We start from the raw sequence: 22,791 nt of genomic DNA, 5'->3' as shown, positions 1-22,791 counted from the left end.
GGTGATGGTAGAAACAGGTACGTTAGGGACATTTAAGAAATTCTCAGATGGGCACATGGACGTTAGAGGGATGTGTGGGAGGGAAGGCTAGACTGACCTTGGACCAGGTCAAGCCAAAGGGCCGTTACATTCTGTAGAAACCATTCATAGAAAATTTCCAATCAGGGCCTTTATTGTGCCATTATGTTCTGTAGAAACCATTCGTAGAAAATTTCCAATCAGCTTGAAGCTCCTCTTCAGTACTCGAGAGCAGAATCGAACAGAGACTGCCCAGGGACGGGAGGTGGAGTTTTGCACGTTCCCGCTGGTACTGCACAGAGTATCCTTAGCTTCTCCTCCTTGCGTACACTGGCTGACTGACCGTGACTGGGTCTTGGTGCGGCAGAAGATTAGGCGTTGCTTTCCATATCACCTGGGCAGCAGGGTGGAGATAGGTCCCTGTGTGGAACGAGCTTCCAGAAGAAGTGGTAGAGGCAGGTTCGATGTTGTCATTTAACATAAAATTGGATATCGATATGGACAGGAAAGGAATGGAGGGTTATGGGCTGAGTGCAGGTCGGTGGGACTAGGTGAGAGTAAGCACTCGGCACAGACTAGAAGGGCCAAGATGACCTGTTTCCGTGCTGTAATTGTTGTATAGTTATATGGTTAAATTTACATAGCTGCCTGTGGCAAAGACTTCCACAGACTTACCACTCTCCGACTCTCTAAAGAAATTGCTCCTCATCTCCGTTCTAAAAGGACGCCCCTGTCATCCGGTCTTCGTCTCTCTCAGCATAGGAAACATACTCTCCACATCCACCGTATCAAGGCCTTTCACCATTCGATAGGTTTCAGTGAGGTCCCCCCTCATCCTTCTGAATTCCAGTGAGTTCAGGCCCAGAGCCATCAAATGCTGTTCATATGACAAGCCATTCAAACCTGGAATCATTTTCATTAACCTCCTTTGAACCCGCTCCAGTAATAGCTGGATGCTATTACAGCTCAGGGTGGCAGAGATTGTAATTCAAATCCAGCATCACCGGTTTAAAAAATGGTTTTGGCAGTACTGTGCGAATTATACATAGGCACATATATATAGCTCGGCTGCTGAAGACTTTTGCACACAGTACTGTGTTTGTCAACGTGGAGCGAAGAGCGAGTTTGTAAATCTGGCGGGAACAAAGCGTGTTGGGAATAGCGAGGGTGGAGCGTCATGGGAGGGGTGTGGGACAGGTGGCAGGAGTGCCAGGGACGTGGGGGGTGAGGGCTGGGTGGTGAGGTGGGTGAACACACCCAGCCCTGAGACACCAGGCAAGGTCATTTGATTCCAAACAATCGGTTTATTGATCATTACAGAATGTCTCTCTGGTGCTTCCCTCTCCCTCCCCTCTTCCCAACCATGATTCCCCTCTCCCTGCCCCTTTCCCACTCTCAGTCCACAATAGAGACCCATATCAGAATTAGGTTTATCATCACTCACACGTCATAAAATTTAAAAATTTTTTTGCGGAAGCAGTGCATAAAATTACATCCGCTCTGAGCAAAAGATTTGGGCACCCTAGCATTATACAGTCGTCCCTCCTTATCCATGGGGGATTGGTTCCGGGACACCCACGGATACCAAAAAACGCGGGTGCTCAAGTCCCTTGCATAAAATGGCGTAGTACTTGCATATAACCTACGCACGCCCTCCCGTATACTTTAAATCATCTCTAGATTACTTATAATACCTAATACAATGTAAATAGTTGTTATAATGTATTGTTTAGGAAATAATGACAAGAAAAAAGTCTGTACATGTTCAGTACAGACGCAACCATCGTAGCTCTTCTGGGAACGCTGATGCTGCTTTGGCATCAACCGACCCCGATTCTCTCGTGATCTTTAAGTCCTTGAGGCTGTAGCGCTTTACATAGCTGGCCAGCCATCCCTTACTAGCCTTAAACTCCTTCCCCTCGCTCACAACACAAGTAGCGAACGAACAAGGCACGAGGCGACCAATGTTCAAACGACGAGTGCTGGAGGGAGAACTTCAGGGTTTTCCCGATCCACGGTTGGTTGAATCCACGCATGCGGAACCCGCGGATAAGGAGGGCCGACTGTATATGTGCCCAAGACTTTTTGCACAGTCCTGTCCCTTCTTACCCTGTGCGCGTGGGTTTCCTCCGGGTGCTCTGGTTTCCTCCCACAGACCAAAGACGTACCGGTTAGTAGGTTAATTGGTCATTGTAAATTGTCCTGTGATTAGGCTAGGGTTAAATTGGTGGGTTGCTTGGAAGTGCAGTTCGTTGGGCTGGAAGATCCACGCTGCATTTCTAAATAAAAATAGAATTTTTGTTGTTTTGGGTTCAGGTTGGTGACGACCGAAATCAAAACGGCCCGAAATCTTATTTAAAAAAAAGTTTACAATATTAAATTAATTTTCATTGGTCTGTGGTGTAGGACATGTGATCTGTGTCTCTAAAAAAAAACCCTACTGATTGGTTGAAGTGACCATATGATGTGGTCTGCAGGATTCAAGGTAGTTTAATGTCATTTCCCGTACCCAAGTGTAAAGGAGAACGAAACAATTGTTACTGCTGAACTGATGCAGTAACCGCCCCCCAAAAAAAAGCTCAGTAACATAAGGAACACAATAATAAAACACAATAAATAGAAATACATAATTACATACACAGAGGTGTACAAAATCATGAGGGATGTAGATAAGGTAAATGCAAGCAGCCTCTATCCACAGGGGTTGGGTGGGACAACAACGTGAGATTCAAAATGAGGTTTATTGTCATGAAATTTGTTAACTTAGCAGCAGCAGTACAACGCAATACGTGAATATATAGACGGAAAGAGAAGTAAGTGAATCAATTATAGTAAGTATATATACAGTGCCTATAAAAAGTTTCCCCCTCCCCCCGAAAGTTTTCATGTTTTATTGTTTTACAACATTGAATCACAGTGGATTTAATTTGTCTTTTATTTGACACTGATCAACAGAAAAGACTTTCACGTCAAAGTGAAAACAAATTTCTACGAAGTGATCTAATTTTTTTTTAGATTATGAGAACACTCAGTCCTCTTTTATTGTCATTTAGAAATGCATACATGCATTAAGAAATGATACAATGTTTCTCCGGAGTGATATCACAGAAAACAAGACATACCAAAGACTAACACTGACAGAACCACATAATTATAACATATAGTTACAGCAGTACAAAGCAATACCATAATTTGATAAAGAACAGACCATGGGCACAGTAAAAAAAAAGTCTCAAAGTCCCCGAGTCGACCGACTCCCGAGTCCCCAATAGCAGGCGGCAAAAGGGAGAAACTCCCTGCCATAAACCTCCAGGCACCGTCAACTTGCCGAAACCTTGGAAGCAGCCGACCCTGAGTCCATCCGTCCGAAAACTCCGAGCTTCCGAGCAACATCTTCAATACAGCTTCCTGAGCACCATCCTCTGCTGAACGCCTTCGACCTCTCCCCGGCCGCTGAAACACACAAAGCCGAGGATTTCGAGGCCTTCAGTTCCGGAGATTCCAGTTACCACACAGTAGCAGCGGCAGCAAAGCGGGAATTTCAGAAGTTTTCCAGATGTTCCGCTGTGCAGTCACGTCTGTCTCCATCAAATCAGGATTGTGCGCGGTCCCCTACTTGACAAATAACAGATATTCATCACCGAAGTGGCCGCACGCCACTTATTAATTATTAAACAAAGTTGATTGCATAATTTTATAATTGCATAGCCTATGGAATTGAGGGAATCAAGCAGTAAGATCATGGAAACTGTACAGATTGAAAAGGAAGAGGTGCTTGCTGTCTTGAGGAAAATTAAAGTGGATAAATCCCCAGGACCTGACAGAGTGTTCCCTCGGACCTTGAAGGAGACTAGTGTTGAAATTGCGGGGGCCCTGGCAGAAATATTTAAAATGTCGCTGTCTACGGGTGAGGTGCCAGAGGATTGGAGAGTGGCTCGTGTTGTTCCGTTGTTTAAAAAAGGATCAAAAAGTAATCTGGGAAATTATAGGCCGGTGAGTTTAACGTCGGTAGTAGGTAAGTTATTGGAGGGAGTGCTAAGAGACAGAGTCTACAAGCATTTGGATAGATAGGGACTTATTAGGGAGAGTCAACATGGCTTTGTGCGTGGTAGGTCATGTTTGATCAATCTATTGGAGTTTTTCGAGGAGGTTACCAGGAAAGTGGATGAAGGGAAGGCAGTGGATATTGTCTACATGGACTTCAGTAAGGCCTTTGACAAGGTCCCGCATGGGAGGTTATTTAGGAAAATTCAGTCGCTAGGTATACATGGAGAGGTGGTAAATTGGATTAGACATTGGCTCGATGGAAGAAGCCAGAGAGTGGTGGTAGAGAATTGCTTCTCAGAGTGGAGGCCTGTGACTAGTGGTGTGCCACAGGGATCAGTTCTGGGTCCATTGTTATTTGTCATCTATATCAATGATCTGGATGATAATGTGGTAAATTGGATCAGCAAGTTTGCTGATGATACAAAGATTGGAGGTGTAGTAGACGGTGAGGAAGGTTTTCAGAGCCTGCAGAGGGACTTGGACCAGCTGGAAAAATGGGCTGAAAAATGGCAAATGGAATTTAATACTGACAAGTGTGAGGTATTGCATGTTGGAAGGACAAACCAACGTAGAACATACAGGGTTAATGGTAAGGCACTGAGGAGTGCAGTAGAACAGAGGGATCTGGGAATACAGATACAAAATTCCCTAAAAGTGTCGTCACAAGTAGATAGGGTTGTAAAGAGAGCTTTTGGTACATTGGCCTTTATTAATCAAAGTATTGAGTATAAGAGCTGGAATGTTATGATAAGGTTGTATAAGGCATTGGTGAGGCCGAATCTGGAGTATTGTGTTCAGTTTTGGTCACCAAATTACAGGAAGGATGTAAATAAGGTTGAAAGAGTGCAGAGAAGGTTTACAAGGATGTTGCCAGGACTTGAGAAACTCAGTTACAGAGAAAGGTTGAATAGGTTAGGACTTTATTCCCTGGAGCGTAGAAGAATGAGAGGAGATTTGATAGAGGTATATAAAATTACGATGGGTATTGATAGAGTGAATGCAAGCGGGCTTTTTCCACTGAGGCAAGGGGAGAAAAAAAACCAGAGGACATGGGTTAAGGGTGAGGGGGGGAAAAGTTTAAAGGGAACATTGGGGGGGGCGCTTCTTCACACAGAGAGTGGTGGGAGTATGGAATGAGCTGCCAGATGAGGTGGTAAATGTGGGTTCTTTTTTAACATTTAAGAATAAATTGGACAGATACATGGATGGGAGGTATATGGAGGGATATGGTCCGTGTGCAGGTCAGTGGGACTAGGCAGAAAATGGTTCGGCACAGCCAAGAAGGGCCAAAAGGCCTGTTTCTGTGCTATAGTTTCTATGGTTTCTAATTACTCACCCCCTTCAAGCCAGTATTTAGTAGATGCACCTTTGGCAGCAATTACAGCCTTGAGTCTGTGTGGATAGCTCTCTATCAGCTTTGCACATCTGAACACTGCAATTTTTCCCCATTCTTCTTTACAAAACTGCTCAAGCTCTGTCAGATTGCATGGGGATGGTAAGTAAACAGCCCTTTTCAAGTCCAGCCATAGATTCTCAATTAGATTGAGGTCTGGACTCTGACTTAGGCACTCCAGGACATTAACTTTGTTGTTTTTAAACTTTGCTACGTAGCTTTGGCTTTATGCTTGGGGTCATTGTCTTGCTGGAAAACAAATCTTCTCTCAAGTCGCAGTTCTCTTGAAGATTGCATCAGGTTTTCCTCCAGGATTTCCCTGTATTTTGCTGCATTCATTTTACCCTCTACCTTCACAAGCCTTCCAGGGCCTGCTGCAGTGAAACATCCCCACAGCATGATGCAGCCACCACCATGCTTCACGGTAGGGATGGTGTTTTGGATGATGTGCAGTGTCTGGCTTATGCCAATCAGTGTTTAATCTGATGGCCATAAAGCTCAATTTTGGTTTCATCAGATCATAGAACCTTCTTCCAGCTGACTTCAGAGTCTCCCACATGCTTTCTGGCAAACTCTAGCTAAGATTTCAAGTGAGTTTTTTTTTCAACAGTGACTTTCTCTGCTATAAAGTTACAGCTGGGTGAAGCACCTGGGCAACAGTTGTTGTATGTGCAGTCTCTCCCATCTCAGCCACTGAAGCTTGTAACTCTTCCAGAATTGTCATGGGTCTCTTGGTGGCCTCCCTCACTAGTCCCCTTCTTGTGCAGTCACCCAGTTTTTTTTTAGGATAGCCTGTTCTAGGCAGATTTACAGCTTTGCATTCTTTCCATATCTTGATTATTGACTTAACTGTAAGGGACATTCAGTGACTTGGAAATTTTCTTGTATCCGTCTCCTGACTTGTGCTTTTCAATAACTTTTTCGCGGAGTTCCTTGGAATGTTTTTCTGTCTTCATGGTGTAGTTTTTGCCAGGATACTGACTCACCAGCAGTTGGACCTTCCAGATACAGGTGTAACAATTGAAACACTTTGACTGCACACAGGTGATCTCCATTCAACAAATTATGTGACTTCTAAAACCATATGGCTGCACCAGTGATGATTCGGTGTGTCATATTAAAGGGGGTGAATAACAATTAATTTGTGCTTTATATTTGTAATAAATTTAGATCACCTTGTAGAGATCTGTTTTCACTTGAACACGAAAGAGGCTTTTTCTGTCGATCAGTGTCAAAAAAAAAAGGCAAATTAAATCCACTGTGATTCAATGTTGTAAAACAATAAAACATGAAAACATCTGGGGAGGGTGAATACTTTTTATAGACACCGTGTGGATATTAAATAGAAGTAAAAATAGTGCAAAACAAATAATATATGTTTAATAAGGGTAATGGTTTAAGGGTGAAAGGTGAAATATTTAAGGGGAACATGAGGGGAAACTTCTTCACTTGGAGGGCTGCTGAGCATGTGGAACAAGCTGCCAGTACATGTGGTGCCTGCGAGCTCGATTTCAACGTTTCAGAGCATTTTCGATAGGCACATGGATGGTAGGGTTATGGTCCCATTGCAGGTCGATGGGAGTAGGCACTTCAAATGTCTCGTCATGGACTAGATGGGCTGAAGGGCCTGTTTCTGTGCTGTACTTTTTTTTAAATGACTCTAGGATCGTTCACATACTGTACATTGATTGTACGTCCATAAAGTGACGCTGGGCACAGGAGTGTCTGTACATAAGGTGACGCTGACAGGAGATGATAAGGTAGTGGCGTTTGTGGGTGTGGAGGGGTGGGTTAGTGTTGATCAGCCTTGCTGCTTGGGGAGAGTCACTGTTTTTGTAACCAGCTTACTCCCTGATCAAGTGGACGTTTTGATTCTATATGGAACTTTATCCAAGCTCCAGGTGAGTGAAGCAATGCACAGTATAAGTTTATGCATGATGGTTTGATTTCCCAGAACATTATTCCATTGCATCCAGTAACCCAGTTGAATTGAAATTGATTTCCTATACCAAATGAGGCTTCCGGAAGAAATGACCATCTGACACCCTTGCAGTCACTGTGGGTGGGTTCCTACGCGAATAGATTTCGGTTGACGTCAATCAGCGCCTTTCCGCCAGGATATGTACAACTCCAAATTTCCACGCAGCTGGCCCAGGGTTCTGTTTTCTCCAACTTGCATGAGTGTGGCTATTTGTGGCCCATCGTGACAGCTCCTTTTAAAGGCAGTCTAGTTGATTCTACGGGTCTCCGTCGGTCTGGGCCAACCACGGATGTTGTGTCCCAGCTGTCCAGATATGGACAGTACGATATGGAGAGCAAGCTGTTGTCCGTGTGGCAGGCTCCCCCTCTCCACGCAGCTGATGAACCCAAAGGAACGGCAGAGACCGATACAGTTTGGCACCAGGAGGTGCCAGTCAGCATTGAACTCGACGTAGGGACTCCAGCTCCCGATTTTTCCCCTCGGGGTTTACTCCCGAAGCCTTCCCCGCGAGAGTACGAGGCAGCGGAGGTTTGAGATCAGAGTTTTCCTTCTCCGAGATGAGCTGCCAACGACGGCTGACGAGCCCCGCTTGCCTGAAGCGATTGTCAGTAGGAACAGTTCCGCCAGGCTTAGTAGCTTAGCCACACGTGAAGGGCAGGAGCTGGACTTGGTTTGTCAGGGGCGATTTGAGCCGTACACCATTGGGAACACTTAATGGGTAGTGGGAGCTTGTCCCCATTTCCACCCCCGGCTGTAACAGCCTTAAGGAACCAATTGATTCTGCTCACCACCAGTAACTTCTCTGGAATAGATCGAAAAGCATTATCAAGGATGCTTCTCACCGTAACCATGGACGTTTTACTCTCCTCCGCTCCCGCACCAGCAGACACAGAAAGAGCTTCTTCCCTGAGGCTGTGACCCTGCTGAACCCCTCATCACAGCGCTAAGCAGTATTGCACCCATATTGTACTGTCTCAGTACTTTTATATTTGTGTGCTGTAGCACTTTTTATTCGCAGTTATTTTGTAAATAATACTATTGTTTGCATTTCTGGTCAGATGCTAACTGCATTTCATTGGCTTTGTATCTGTACTCGGCACAAGGACAATAAAGTTGAATCTAACCTAATCTAATCTTTTAAACAGCACCTTATCCAAGCTCTTTAAGCTGGGGTGGGGGGTGGGGTTACAAAGCACTTTGTAGAAATACTGCAAGTTGCAAGGTTGAGCCCTCTAGCAGCCTGAAACGTGACTCCCGTCTGCCTCTGGACCCTTGCCCAAGTCAGGGTGGCGCAGTGGTGCATCGCTCACCGTAACCCGCGTACAGCGCCAGCGACCCGCGTTCAGCTGTAAGGAGTTTGTACGTCGGGGTGGCCCGCGCTGGGAGCCTGACTGAGCACAGGTACAATAGGTCAACTGACCCTTTGAGGGTGCCCCCCCATTCCCCCCCCCCGCGATCACGACGGTTAGCATGTCGTGACTTCTTCCCAGCTCGACCGCTCCGGCCATCGCGGGAGAGGCGAACGTAAACCCGCAAGGAGTGAAACGGAGGAGTAGAGCTTCTCTGGAGCCCCCTAAGATCAAGTGAAGACTAATTCAGGACTTTCTTAAATGAGAAGAGCTGCTTGTGTGTGTGTGTGTGTGTGTGTGTGTTTGGTCTTTCTTGCCAGCAGAGTCGGGGCGGTACAGTAGGGTAGCTGTCAGCGCAATGTTTTACGGTACCAGTGACCCGGGTTCAATTCCCATGAGGAGTTTGTATGTTCTCCACCCCCATGACCGCGTGGGTTTCCTCCGGGTGTTCCGGTTTCCTCCCACAGTCCGAAGACATAACTGGGTAGTAGGTTAATTGGTCTTTGTAAATTGTCTGGGGATTTGGCTGGGGTTAAATCGGAGGTTACTGTGCAGCATGACTCAGAGGGCCGGAAGGGTGTTTTCCATGGTGTATCTCAAACAGACAGATAAATCGATAAAACACACCAGCAAGTTTCACACTAAGCCATACACCTACCGGTTAAGTCAGTGGTCCCCAACCACAGGGCCGCAAAGCATGTGCTACCGAGCCGCGAGGAAACAATATGATTTAACGATATGAGTCAGCTGCACCTTTCCTCATTCCCTGTCACGCATTAGCCGGGACATCCCGTATATTGGGCTAAATTGGTTTGTTCCATACGGGACCGCCCTTGTCCCGTATTTCCCCCGCTAAGGTAGAACGTTCCTATGAAACCATTGTAAGCCGAAATGGCGTAAAGCGAAGAAGCAATTACCATTCCTTTTTATGGGGAAAATTAACCTACCAAATCATACCAAATAACACATAAAACCTAAAGTAACACTAGCACATAGTAAAAGCAGGAATGATATGATAAATACACAGCCTATATAAAGTAGAAATGATGTATGTACAGTTTAGTTTCACTTAACAGAATCGGGAAGATTCAGCCAAAACCGATTTGTAGAAAAAGAAATTCGGTACGTACACGCAGCCGCACACAGGTGCCCGCGCGAAGCTTCATGGTCACGGTAGTCTTTCTTGGGGTAAACACAAGTGTCCTGTATTTGACTGCTACTTTTGTCCCTTATTTGGGAGTGAGAAAGTTGGCAGCTCCACTTGAACACCACCACCTCCCCGGTCGGCCGGTCCGCAGGAATATTGTCAATATTAAACCGGTCCGCGGTGCCAAAAAAGGTTGGGGACCCCTGGGTTAAGTTGCAAGAGCTCCGGTTTTGAGCTCCGGTGTCGCGCTGAAAACATTCTGTTAGAAGTTGCTCTGCTAAGGCCACAGAAATCTACCCATGTGTATCTGTTGTGCTTCTAGGCTTGCACTGAGGCAACTATCTCAGCAGACCACCCGGTCCAGAAGGAGCTTGCAAGCTTAAAGGCTAAACTGCTGACCGGGAAGTCCTGCTATGTCCAAAAGTACAAGGAGTGCCAGAAACTGCATAAGCAGATCAACAAGTTGAAAGCTTTGTTGGTAGGTTGGTAGGATGCCCACCTGACAGTAAGCAGTCTACCCAAGATTTAGAGTTGTTTGATGTCGTTTCCTGTACGCGAGGGTACGGGGGGACGAAATAATTGTTACTCCAGATCTGATGCAGCACAAAAAAAACACACAGAGTTAAGATAACACAATAATAGTAATTAAAAAGACCATAAGATACGGGAAGAGAATCAGACCGTTTGGCCCATCGAGAGCGCTCCGTCATTTCAGCATGGTTGATCTGGTTTTCCTCTCGGCCTCAATCTCCTGCCTTCTCCCTGACACCCTTTATGCCCTGAGCAGCCTATCAACCTCTGCCTGAACCACACCCAGTGACCTGGCCTCCACAGCCGACTGTGGCAACGAATTCCACAGATCCTCCACCGTCTGGCTGAAGAAATTCCTTCTAATCGGTCGCCCCCTCTACCCCGAGGCTGTGTCCTCTGGCCCTAGACCCCACCCCCCACAGTATGAAACATCCTCCCTGCAGCCACTCTATTGAAGCCTTTCACCATTCGATAGGTTTCAATGAGATTTCACCCCCCCTCCCCCACATTCTTCTGAATTCCACTGAGTACAGGCCCGGAGTCTTCCACCGGTTCTCACGTGGTAACCCTTTCAATCCCGGAATCGGTTTTGTGAACCTCCTTCGAACGCTCTCCAGCGTCGGCCCAACCTTTCTCAGATAAGGGGGCCCCAAAACTGCTCACACACAATGCTCCAAGTGAGGCCTCAGCTCTTCCTTAAATCCTCAGCATTCTATCCTTCTTTTTCTATTCTCGTCCTCTCAAAATGAATACTAACTTTGCATTTGCCTTCCTCGCCACCCGCTCAACCTGTAAGTTAAACTTTGGGGGGGGGGGGGAACAACCACTATAAATATAAATACATAAGATGGCCTATATACATTGATTGTGTGTCCATAAAGTGACGCTGGGCACAGGAGTGTCTCTACGTAAGGTGACTCCGACAGGAAATGATAAAGTAGTGGTGGTTGGGGGGGTGTGGAGGGGTGGGTCAGTGGGTGGGGGTGTTGATCAACCTCACTGCTTGGGGAAAGTCACTGTTTTTAGTGGATTTATAGCAGGAAGCCACAATTTTTTTTTATTATAAGCACACCTTTTTATTGTGGTAACAGCTTTGTTTAGACTTGAGATCAGATCGTTAGGATGTCTCTAAGTTATTGGGACCTTTAACAATGATCTCAGACTCTCACCATTCTTCACAAAGGTTACCTATGATTTTTTATTACATGCTAACTAACTTTGGGCTATTTCATGTTTTAACACTGGCCCAGAAATTCTACCCACTAATATCCCATATCTGTACTTTAACCTCCTAACTTTTTACTTTTATATAATTCTTTATAATTGTTGCCTGACACGCCCCTGACCAACACACCACAGCAAAATCCTAATGCATGTCTATGTAGATGGCAAATACAGTTGGTCCTTGACCAGGTCCCACACCACCAGGTTCAGGAACAGTTATTACCCCTCAGCCATCAGGGAGGAGGTATAGGAGCCTCAGGACTCACACCACTGGGTTCAGGAACAGTTATTACCCCTCAACCATCAGGAAGGAGGTACAGGAGCATCAGGACCCACACCACCAGGTTCAGGAACAGTTATTACCCCCTCAATCATCAGGAAGGAGGTACAGGAGCATCAGGACCCACACCACCAGGTTCAGGAACAGTTATTACCCCTCAACCATCAGGAAGAAGGTACAGGAGCCTCAGGACCCACACCACCAGCTTCAGGAACAGTTATTACCCCATAACCATCAGGAAGGAGGTACAGGAGCATCAGGACCCACACCACCAGGTTCAGGAACAGTTATTACCCCTCAACCATCAGGAAGGAGGTACAGGAGCATCAGGACCCACACCACCAGGTTCAGGAACAGTTATTACCCCTCAATCATCAGGAAGGAGGTACAGGAGCCTCAGGACCCACACCACCAGGTTCAAGAACAGTTATTACCACTCAACCATGAGGAAGGAGGTACAGGAGACTCAGGACCCACACCACCAGGTTCAAGAACAGTTATTACCACTCAACCATCAGGAAGGAGGTACAGGAGCCTCGGGTCCCACACCACCAGGTTCAGGAACAGTTATTACCCCTCAACCATCAGGAAGGAGGTACAGGAGCCTCAGGACCCACACCACCAGGTTCAGGAACAGTTATTACCCCTCAACCATCAGGAAGGAGGTACAGGAGCATCAGGACCCACACCACCAGGTTCAGGAATAATTATTACCCCTCAACCATCAGGAAGGAGGTACAGGAGCCTCGGGACCCACACCACCAGGTTCAGGAACAGTTATTACCCCTCAACCATCAGGAAGGAGGTACAGGAGCCTCAGGACCCACACCACCAGGTTCAGGAACAGTTATTACCCCTCAACCATCAGGAAGGAGGTACAGGAGCCTCAGGACCCACACCACCAGGTTCAGGAACAGTTCCTACCCCTCAACCATCAGGAAGGAGGTACAGGAGCCTCAGGTCCCACACCACCAGGTTCAGGAACAGTTATTACCCCTCAACCATCAGGGAGGAGGTACAGGGAGACTCAGGACCCACACCACCAGGTTCAGGAATAGTTATTACCCCTCAACCATCAGGAAGGAGGTACAGGAGCCTCAGGACCCACACCACCAGGTTCAGGGACAGTTATTACCCCTCAATCATCAGGAAGGAGGTACAGGAGCATCAGGACCCACACCACCAGGTTCAGGAATAATTATTACCCCTCAACCATCAGGAAGGAGGTACAGGAGCCTCAGGACCCACACCACCAGGTTCAGGAACAGTTATTACCCCTCAACCATCAGGAAGGAGGTACAGGAGCCTCAGGACCCATACCACCAGGTTCAGGAACAGTTATTACCCCTCAACCATCAGGGAGGAGGTACAGGAGCCTCAGGACCCACACCACCAGGTTCAGGAACAGTTATTACCCCTCAGCCATCAGGAAGGAGGTACAGGAGCCTCAGGACCCACACCACCAGGTTCAGGAACAGTTATTACCCCTCAACCATCAGGGAGGAGGTACAGGAGCCTCAGGACCCACACCACCAGCTTCAGGAACAGTTATTACCCCATAACCATCAGGAAGGAGGTACAGGAGCATCAGGACCCACACCACCAGGTTCAGGAACAGTTATTACCCCTCAACCATCAGGAAGGAGGTACAGGAGCATCAGGACCCACACCACCAGGTTCAGGAACAGTTATTACCCCTCAATCATCAGGAAGGAGGTACAGGAGCCTCAGGACCCACACCACCAGGTTCAAGAACAGTTATTACCACTCAACCATGAGGAAGGAGGTACAGGAGACTCAGGACCCACACCACCAGGTTCAAGAACAGTTATTACCACTCAACCATCAGGAAGGAGGTACAGGAGCCTCGGGTCCCACACCACCAGGTTCAGGAACAGTTATTACCCCTCAACCATCAGGAAGGAGGTACAGGAGCCTCAGGACCCACACCACCAGGTTCAGGAACAGTTATTACCCCTCAACCATCAGGAAGGAGGTACAGGAGCATCAGGACCCACACCACCAGGTTCAGGAATAATTATTACCCCTCAACCATCAGGAAGGAGGTACAGGAGCCTCGGGACCCACACCACCAGGTTCAGGAACAGTTATTACCCCTCAACCATCAGGAAGGAGGTACAGGAGCCTCAGGACCCACACCACCAGGTTCAGGAACAGTTATTACCCCTCAACCATCAGGAAGGAGGTACAGGAGCCTCAGGACCCACACCACCAGGTTCAGGAACAGTTCCTACCCCTCAACCATCAGGAAGGAGGTACAGGAGCCTCAGGTCCCACACCACCAGGTTCAGGAACAGTTATTACCCCTCAACCATCAGGGAGGAGGTACAGGGAGACTCAGGACCCACACCACCAGGTTCAGGAATAGTTATTACCCCTCAACCATCAGGAAGGAGGTACAGGAGCCTCAGGACCCACACCACCAGGTTCAGGGACAGTTATTACCCCTCAATCATCAGGAAGGAGGTACAGGAGCATCAGGACCCACACCACCAGGTTCAGGAATAATTATTACCCCTCAACCATCAGGAAGGAGGTACAGGAGCCTCAGGACCCACACCACCAGGTTCAGGAACAGTTATTACCCCTCAACCATCAGGAAGGAGGTACAGGAGCCTCAGGACCCATACCACCAGGTTCAGGAACAGTTATTACCCCTCAACCATCAGGGAGGAGGTACAGGAGCCTCAGGACCCACACCACCAGGTTCAGGAACAGTTATTACCCCTCAGCCATCAGGAAGGAGGTACAGGAGCCTCAGGACCCACACCACCAGGTTCAGGAACAGTTATTACCCCTCAACCATCAGGGAGGAGGTACAGGAGCCTCAGGACCCACACCACCAGGTTCAGGAACAGTTATTACCCCTCAACCATCAGGAAGGAGGTACAGGAGCCTCAGGACCCACACCACCAGGTTCAGGAACAGTTATTACCCCTCAACCATCAGGAAGGAGGTACAGGAGCCTCGGGACCCACACCACCAGGTTCAGGAACAGTTATTACCCCTCAACCATCAGGAAGGAGGTACAGGAGCCTCAGGACCCACACCACCAGGTTCAGGAACAGTTATTACCCCTCAACCATCAGGGAGGAGGTACAGGAGCCTCAGGACCCACACCACCAGGTTCAGGAACAGTTATTACCCCTCAGCCATCAGGAAGGAGGTACAGGAGCCTCAGGACCCACACCACCAGGTTCAGGAACAGTTATTACCCCTCAACCATCAGGAAGGAGGTACAGGAGCCTCAGGACCCACACCACCAGGTTCAGGAACAGTTATTACCCCTCAACCATCAGGAAGGAGGTACAGGAGCCTCGGGTCCCACACCACCAGGTTCAGGAACAGTTATTACCCCTCAACCATCAGGAAGGAGGTACAGGAGCCTCGGGTCCCACACCACCAGGTTCAGGAACAGTTATTACCCCTCAACCGTCAGGAAGGAGGTACAGGAGCCTCAGGACCCTCACCACCAGGTTCAGGAACAGTTATTACCCCTCAACCATCAGGAAGGAGGTACAGGAGCCTCAGGAATCACACCACCAGGTTCAGGAACAGTTATTACCCCTCAACCATCAGGAAGGAGGTACAGGAGCCTCGGGACCCACACCACCAGGTTCAGGAACAGTTATCACCCCTCAACCATCAGGAAGGAGGTACAGGAGCCTCAGGACCCACACCACCATGTTCAGGAGTAGTTATTACCCCTCAACCATCAGGAAGGAGGTACAGGAGCCTCGGGACCCACACCACCAGGTTCAGGAACAGTTATCACCCCTCAACCATCAGGAAGGAGGTACAGGAGCCTCAGGACCCACACCACCATGTTCAGGAGTAGTTATTACCCCTCAACCATCAGGAAGGAGGTACAGGAGCCTCGGGACCCCCACTATTGAGTTCAGGAACAATTATTACCCCTCAGTCATCAGTCTCCTGAACAATTGTGGGTAACTTCACTCACCCCAACACTGAACTGATCCACAACTCATTTTCAAAGACTCAACAACTCATGTTCTCAGTGCTGCTTATTTTTTGCAATTTACCTTTTTTTTACACATTGGTTGTTTGCCAGTCCTGGTAGCTTTTCATTGGCTGTAATGTATTTCTGTGTTCTGCTGTGAATGCCTGCAAGAAAGTGAATCTCAGTGGTGACGTACATATGTCATAGTGCGATCACTCGAGCCGAGGACGATGTTCTCCTGAGGGATTGTCGATCGGTGGGTCCTCAGCTGACTGTAGAGGCCGATCCGGGATCCACATATTCTGGAGCAGTGTGGGTGAGAGCAGGTGGTGTCTGTGGTCGGTGGTTGGGTCTTTTGGTTGTCCAGCCTCTCCCTTCACAGCTGCCGCCCGTTCTCTGCGGCACAGCGGAGGTCGATCTCGTGTCGGTGTAACTCCCTCCTGACCGGACCTCCTCCCGGAGGATCTGTCCAGTACAGTGCCCGCACCTCAGTACGCGGTGGGGCGTCACGGTAGTGTAGCGGGTGAGCGGGACGCCGTTCCAGCTCGGGGGGGCGGTAGTGGAGTTCAGAGTTCAGTTCCGGCGCCGTTCCGTGACGGTTCTCATTGCGTCCGCCCCGTGGAGTGGGTGGGTTTACCCCGCGTACTCCGGTTACCCCCCCACAGCCGAAAGACGTACTGGGTAGCTGAGTGGGTTAATGGGTAAATTGCCCCGAGGGTAGGTTAGGGTTAATTGGGGTTGTCAGGCGATGGTAGAGTGGCACAACTCAAAGAGCCTACTTGGCACCGGCAAGAGTCAGAGGTCTACGATAAATAAATGCAAACTTTGGGCATGCATTGGCAGTGATAGGGGAGCCTTTCCTGTCCTAATTTCCCCTACCCGAATGGGAGCCGTTAGGGTGCTTCAACCATTGGCCCTCTGTGAGACTTGTCCTTGGGTTGTAACGGAGAGATGGGGCTAGGGGCTAGGCGCCACGCGCCCCTGACAACCTGCGGGTCGTGATGCACCCCGGGTGCGCGTGCCTGGGTCAGGGACAATGGCGCCAGACCGAAAGAACAAAGGAATTAGTGGACCGGAAAGTGAGACTTCGGCCCGTCCGGGACGGATCAGGTCGCTCTTTCCAACGGCAGTGGAGGTGGGAGCAGGTCCCTACTGATACAGGACGAGTAGACATGCAGGTGTAACGCCGCAGTGCGTTGTCTGACGTCACACCCACATGTCACGTTCGAAGTTCAAAGTAAATTTATTATCAGAGTACATACAGTAAATGTCACCATACATTCACCTTGAGATCCACTTTCTTACATTTACAGGAAAATAAAGAAGTACAATAGAACGTGTGGAAAAACTATGATAAATGTAAAAGACCTACAGAAAAACCTCTTTGTGTGGGTTTAGATAGTATTCAGGCACTTCTCAAATTGAAGGAATATCTATACTCAGCAGACTTTCTTAAACACGAGAGACTCTGCAGATGCTGGAAATCCAGACGCACACGCACACGCCTTCCACACGGACACACACAGACTGTATATTGAATTAATTATGCAGTGCAAAAAGAGAGCAAAAAAAATGGTGAGGTTGTTCAACGTCCTTTCAGAAATCTGAAGGCAGAGGGGAAGAAGCTGTTCCTGAATCGTTGAGTCTGTGTCTTCAGGCTCCTGTACCTCCTCCCTGATGGCAGAGGGGAAGAAGCTGTTCCTGAATCGTTGAGTGTGTGTCTTCAGGCTCCTGTACCTCCTCCCTGATGGCAGAGGGGAAGAAGCTGTTCCTGAATCGTTGAGTGTGTGTCTTCAGGCTCCTGTACCTCCCCCCTGATGGTAGTGATGAGAAAGGGGCATGTCCTGGGGGTGAGGGGGTCGGAATGCTGCTTTTTGAGGCCTTGCCTGTGAAGATGGTCTGGATGCTGGGGAGGCTAGCGCCCGTGATGGAGGCTGGCCGCGTTTGCAGTTTTCTGCAGCTTTTTCTCCCCACTGATCCTGTGACCCGGGTCTGAGTGGAGCCCATTGGCAATCTCAGTCATTGGGCACGGATGCATCAGCTGGTTCATGGGACACTTTTCTTTTCCGGAAGAGGTGACTCTTCCTTCCCTCGGAAACTCCTTGCTGTTGGAGAGCTGGCTGACTTCTACGCAGGAGTCAACCCGGAATCCCTGGGAGTTTCCCCGTAGACTGACCCTTTTCTTGTAGAGCTGGGGTCCCACGGCCCCTCCGTCAACGCTAAGGCTCCACGGCATAAAAAGGGGTTGGGAGCCCCTGATGTTGACTTAACGCACACAAGACGCTGGAGGAACTCAGCAGGTCAGGCAGCATCCGTAGAGAGGGGTACAGAGACGATGTTTTGGGCCGAGAAGTTGAGAGAAGGTAGGCTTCTTTATTCCTCTCGGTAGATGTTCCCTGACCTCCTGAGTCCCCCTAGCGTCTTGTACATTTTACTCTGGATTTCCAGCATCTGCTGTGTTCCTGATTTCCCTGCGGACAGGGTTCTTCCCAGGAGAGGCCATGTGCGGAGTGAGCCTGGTTCATAGACCTGGGTTCAACACTCTTCCCCCTCTTCCCTGTGTCTCCCATGTTGCAGGGTGCTTTCTTTGAACCTGTGTCCCAAAAGCTCACCCTCAGAAGCATTCAGCTTTTAATATTTTAGAAAGTCCGAAAGTTGGTCCTTTTTGTAGCCCCAACCCCACCCACTAAACCCCCTCCCCTCCCAACAGCTGAATTGGAGGTGAAATCTCACAAACCCACCATCTTAGCACTGACTTCTTTAAATCAGGTGCCTCTGCTTAATCGAGTGAGGTGGGTGAAACAAGATACCAAACTGCGGAACTGATTCACGGCTTGGTACATCTGTTCCGGATTCAGTTTGGGTCGAAGTTCTGTGGCAGACCGTGTCCTCAACAAGATCAGTTGGTCTTGGCGTCTGCCGCTTAATAGGACGGTCTGGTAAGAATTCAGAAACACAGGAGGTTCTGCAGATGCTGGATATGCAGGGGACTGTGATACGGAGAGCGAGCTGTTGCCCGTGTACCCTCTCCACGCAGCCGATGGACCCAAAGGAACGGCAGAGACCGATACAGTTTGGCACCAGGAGTTGCCAGTCAGCGTTGAACTCAACGTAGGACTGTCTTAGGGATTCCAGCTCTGGATTTTTCATTTCGGGGGGTGGGGGGTTAAACTCCAGAGGCCTTACCCATGAGTGGGTATCACCACAAGGGAGAAGAGGTTTGAGATCAGAGTTTTTCTTTCTCCTAGATGAGCTGCCAACCACGGTTGATGGACGGACGGACGGACGGACTCTCTCTCTCTCTCTCTCACACACTCTCTCACACACACACACACACACACACACACACACAATGTTGGAGGAACTTGGCAGGTCAGGCAGCATCTATGGAGAGGAATAAACAGTCGAGGTTTCATGCCAAGATCTTTCATCAGGATGGGGGAAAGAAACCAGGGGGTGGGGGGAGGTGGAGAGGAAGGAGTACATTAAATGATGAGAGGTGAAACTAGGCGAGTGGGTGCAGGAGGGGAGATGAAGCAAAAAGCTGGGAGGTGATAGGCTGGAAAGGTAGGGGGCCGAACTCATTTTGATCCGAATTGTCGGCTGTTTATTCCCCTCCTGAGATGGCTGCTGCCTGGCCTGCTGGAGTTCCTCCAGCACTATGTACAAGAACCTAGACCCCCTTCCTTCGCCGCTTCCCAGCCGGTAGTGACAACCTTTGCGATGGCTTGAAAGCGTTCTATTGCCAGTGGTCCCTTGCTTTCTAAAATTTAAAAATGCAATTTCTTGTTTTCTGTGCGACAGGAAGATAAGAGCAAATGTCACTGTCCAATCAAGGAGGGTGCTGGGATCACAGAAATTGCAGAGACAGGTAGAGAAATGGAAGGAGCCTTTCTATTAAGTGTAGAGCCTATCTATAATAACGTATTTCAAAACATTACCTCCAAAAAAAGGATTTCAAATATTTGCCACATGTACATCAAATGTGCCAACAATCAACACAGTCTGAGGATGTGGCCACAGCTTACTAACCCTAACCCTGTAGGTACTCAAATGTGGGCGGAAACCAGAGCACCCGGAGGAAACTCGCGCAGTCACAGTGAGAGCATACAAACTGAACCCGGATCGCCGGTGCTGAAAAGCCTTGGGCTGACCGCGCGGCCCAGTAAAGCTAGCTTGTCTAAGGCTGGGATTTTGTAGGATTCATGCTCGCAGGACGGGTTTAAACCCCTGACTGTGTGTGTGGGTGGGGGGAGACATCTGTGACACCATCTTGTCAGGGTGCCATTTTAGCCCGCTGAGGGCCCCTGGTGGAGAAGCCTGGTACTGCAGCCTTCTGTCGGGAGACTAATTTCAGTTCTCGGTTCAGGCGAGGAAGGGCCTGGTTAATTTTAAACTGGGCCGTACACCGCTCGAGTACAAACACTGCAACGAGTGAAGGTCTCTGTGGCCCAGCGAGGCAGGGGAAGGGTCATCTACCTACGGGAAAGAGATCAATAAACTTCAAAGACTACAGGGAAAATTTACGTGGGTGTCGCCATAAAAATTTACGTGGCCCTGGGTAATAGGGAAAGGTTGAATACTTTATTCCCTGGAGTGTAGGAGAATGTAAGGAGTTACACAGAATTATGAGGGGGTACAGATAGGGCAAAGGTGCAAGCTGGACTTTTGTTTTTCCCCTCCCTGAGGTTGGGTGAGACTGGAGCCAGAGGGTGAAAGGTGAAATGGTCAAAGGGAACGTGAACGGGAACCTCTTCTCGAAGATGTGTGGAATGACCTGGCGGACACGGGTTTGATTTCAACGTTTTAAGAGAAATTTGGAGAAGTACATGGATGTGATGGGACTAAGCGGAATTTATAGATGGGCTGAAGGCCCCAATTCTACCCTGTGGTCCCCTACAACTCCAGCTATTGTCTCTCAGCTCCCGCAACCCAGGTTTGACCCTGATGCTGGTGTTACCTGCATAGAGTTTAAACATTCCCCCCTGTGACCACAGTAGACGCACGTACATCAAAACAGCATTGACAGTCGTAATTGTTCACTTTTCCCCAAACATCCCGAAGGCATGCAGATCGACAGGTTAATTGTTCGCTGTAAATTGCCCCCTCGGATGTTGGCCGGGGGGGGGAGGAGGAGGAGGGGGTTGATAGAATCCGAAATAACTTGGGGTAGAATCAGTCTAAATGGTTGGCGTGAACACGGTGTGCCAAAGGGCCTGTCTCCGAGATCCAAATCTCTCTCGGCTGAGTTTAAAAAAAGATTTCCATCTGCCCCCTCCACTTCTTCCCCACCATGCAGCGTGACTTCAAAAGGGAAAGTTTCCATTTTTTCAGCATCACGCACGACCTCTGGACATCCCAAAGCTTCTCATAGGTGGTGAACTACCATCCTAAAGGCCTAGAGAGAGTGGATGTGAAGAAGATGTTTCCTCTCGTGGGGGAGCCTGGGACCCGAGGGCACAGCCTCAGGGTACTGAGGTGTTCTTTTAGAACAGAGATTCGGAGGAATTTCATTAGCCAGAGGGTGGTGAATCTGCGGAGATCATTGGGGCAGACGGCCATGGAGGCCAAGTCATTGGGTATATTTAAAGCAGAGGTTGATAGATTCTTGATTAGTAAGGGTGTCAAAGGTTACGGGGAGAAGGCAAGAGACTGGGGTTGAGAGGGATAGTAAATCATCCATGATGGAATGGTGTAGATTCAGAGGGCCGAATGGCCTAATTCTGCTCCTTGTGATGATCTTTTTGTGGGGTATTTGAGGAATTGAACTCGCAAAGAGCTGCAAACAAGAGCGCGCTGGTCGTGCCTGTGGAGTCACCCGTGGACAGCATATTTCGGGTCATCGCTTCTTTTAACAGGGCAGCAACCTGAAGGGTTAACTCTGGTTCTTTCTCCACAGACGCTTGCTGACCGACTGAACGTTTCCGGCCGTTGTCTGGTCTTGTATCTAGTCTGAGCACCCGTGGCCAGAAGTCCTCCAAAAAGTCCAGTCGGATCTTTTAATATCCAACTTCCTTTTTTCTTAAAAATAAAAGATCACGTAAAAAGACAGCAGTTTCTGTGATCCTTCCCTGCCTCTCCAACGCAGATACGACCGTAAGACACGGGTGTAGTCTGGCAAACACTGAGAAACGCCAGGCTCCACCTGCGGACCTTCGCGTGCTTTTCTCAGGCTCTAACCCGGGGTCCCCAACCTTTCTCGGCACCGCGGACCGGTTTAATATTGACAATATTCCTGCGGACTGGCCAACGGGGGAGGTGGTGGTGTTCAAGTAGAGCTGCCAACTTTCTCAGTCCCAAATAAGGGACAAAAGTAGCAGTCAAATACAGGACACTTGTGTTTACCCCGAGAAAGACTACCGTGACCATGAAGCCTTGCGCGGGCACCTGTGTGTGGCTGCGTGTACGTGCCGATTTCTTTTCTACAAATCGGTTTTGCCTTAATCTTCCTGATTCTGTTAAGTGAAACTACACTGTACATACATTATTTCTACTTTATATAGGCTGTGTATTTATCGTATCATTCCTGCTTTTACTATATGTTAGTGTTATTTTAGGTTTTATGGGTTGTTTGCTGTGATTTGGTAGGTTATTTTTTTGGGGTCTGGGAACGCTCACAAATTTTTCCCCATATAAATTAATGGTAATTGCTTCTGCACTTTACGCCATTTCGGCACAAAAGGTTTCACAGGAATGCTCTACCTTAGCGGGGGAAATACAGGACAAGGGCGGTCCCGTATGGGACAAACCATTTTAGCCCAATATACGGGATGTCCCGGCTAATACGGGACGGTTGGCAACCCTATGTTCAAGTTCAACAGTGCGTGACAGGGAATGAG

General features: G+C 48.6%; 1 protein-coding gene across 6 annotated transcripts in view; it reads left to right on the top strand.

The window, feature by feature from the left end:
- The window catches only part of LOC134340437 (tax1-binding protein 1 homolog), a 150,874-nt gene that overhangs the window by 83,411 nt on the left and 44,672 nt on the right, over window positions 1-22,791 (top strand). For 3 of the 6 annotated variants that reach the window (XM_063037671.1, XM_063037672.1, XM_063037670.1), the window contains exons 12-13: window positions 10,258-10,413; window positions 19,757-20,167. The exons of 2 other annotated variants lie outside the window; for them this stretch is intronic. In XM_063037671.1, coding sequence (XP_062893741.1) covers window positions 10,258-10,413; window positions 19,757-20,152 — 552 coding nt within the window. In that variant the 3' untranslated portion in view covers window positions 20,153-20,167. Of the gene's footprint in view, window positions 1-10,257; window positions 10,414-19,756; window positions 20,168-21,851; window positions 22,007-22,791 lie in introns of those variants that run through there. One more of the 6 variants, XM_063037675.1, reaches the window with a different exon arrangement.

The sequence above is a fragment of the Mobula hypostoma genome, chromosome X1 (genome assembly GCF_963921235.1).
Source record: "Mobula hypostoma chromosome X1, sMobHyp1.1, whole genome shotgun sequence".
Lineage (NCBI taxonomy): Eukaryota > Metazoa > Chordata > Chondrichthyes > Myliobatiformes > Myliobatidae > Mobula > Mobula hypostoma.
The sequence above is the reverse complement of the archived record's forward strand: the minus strand, read 5'-3'. Positions and strand labels throughout refer to the sequence as shown.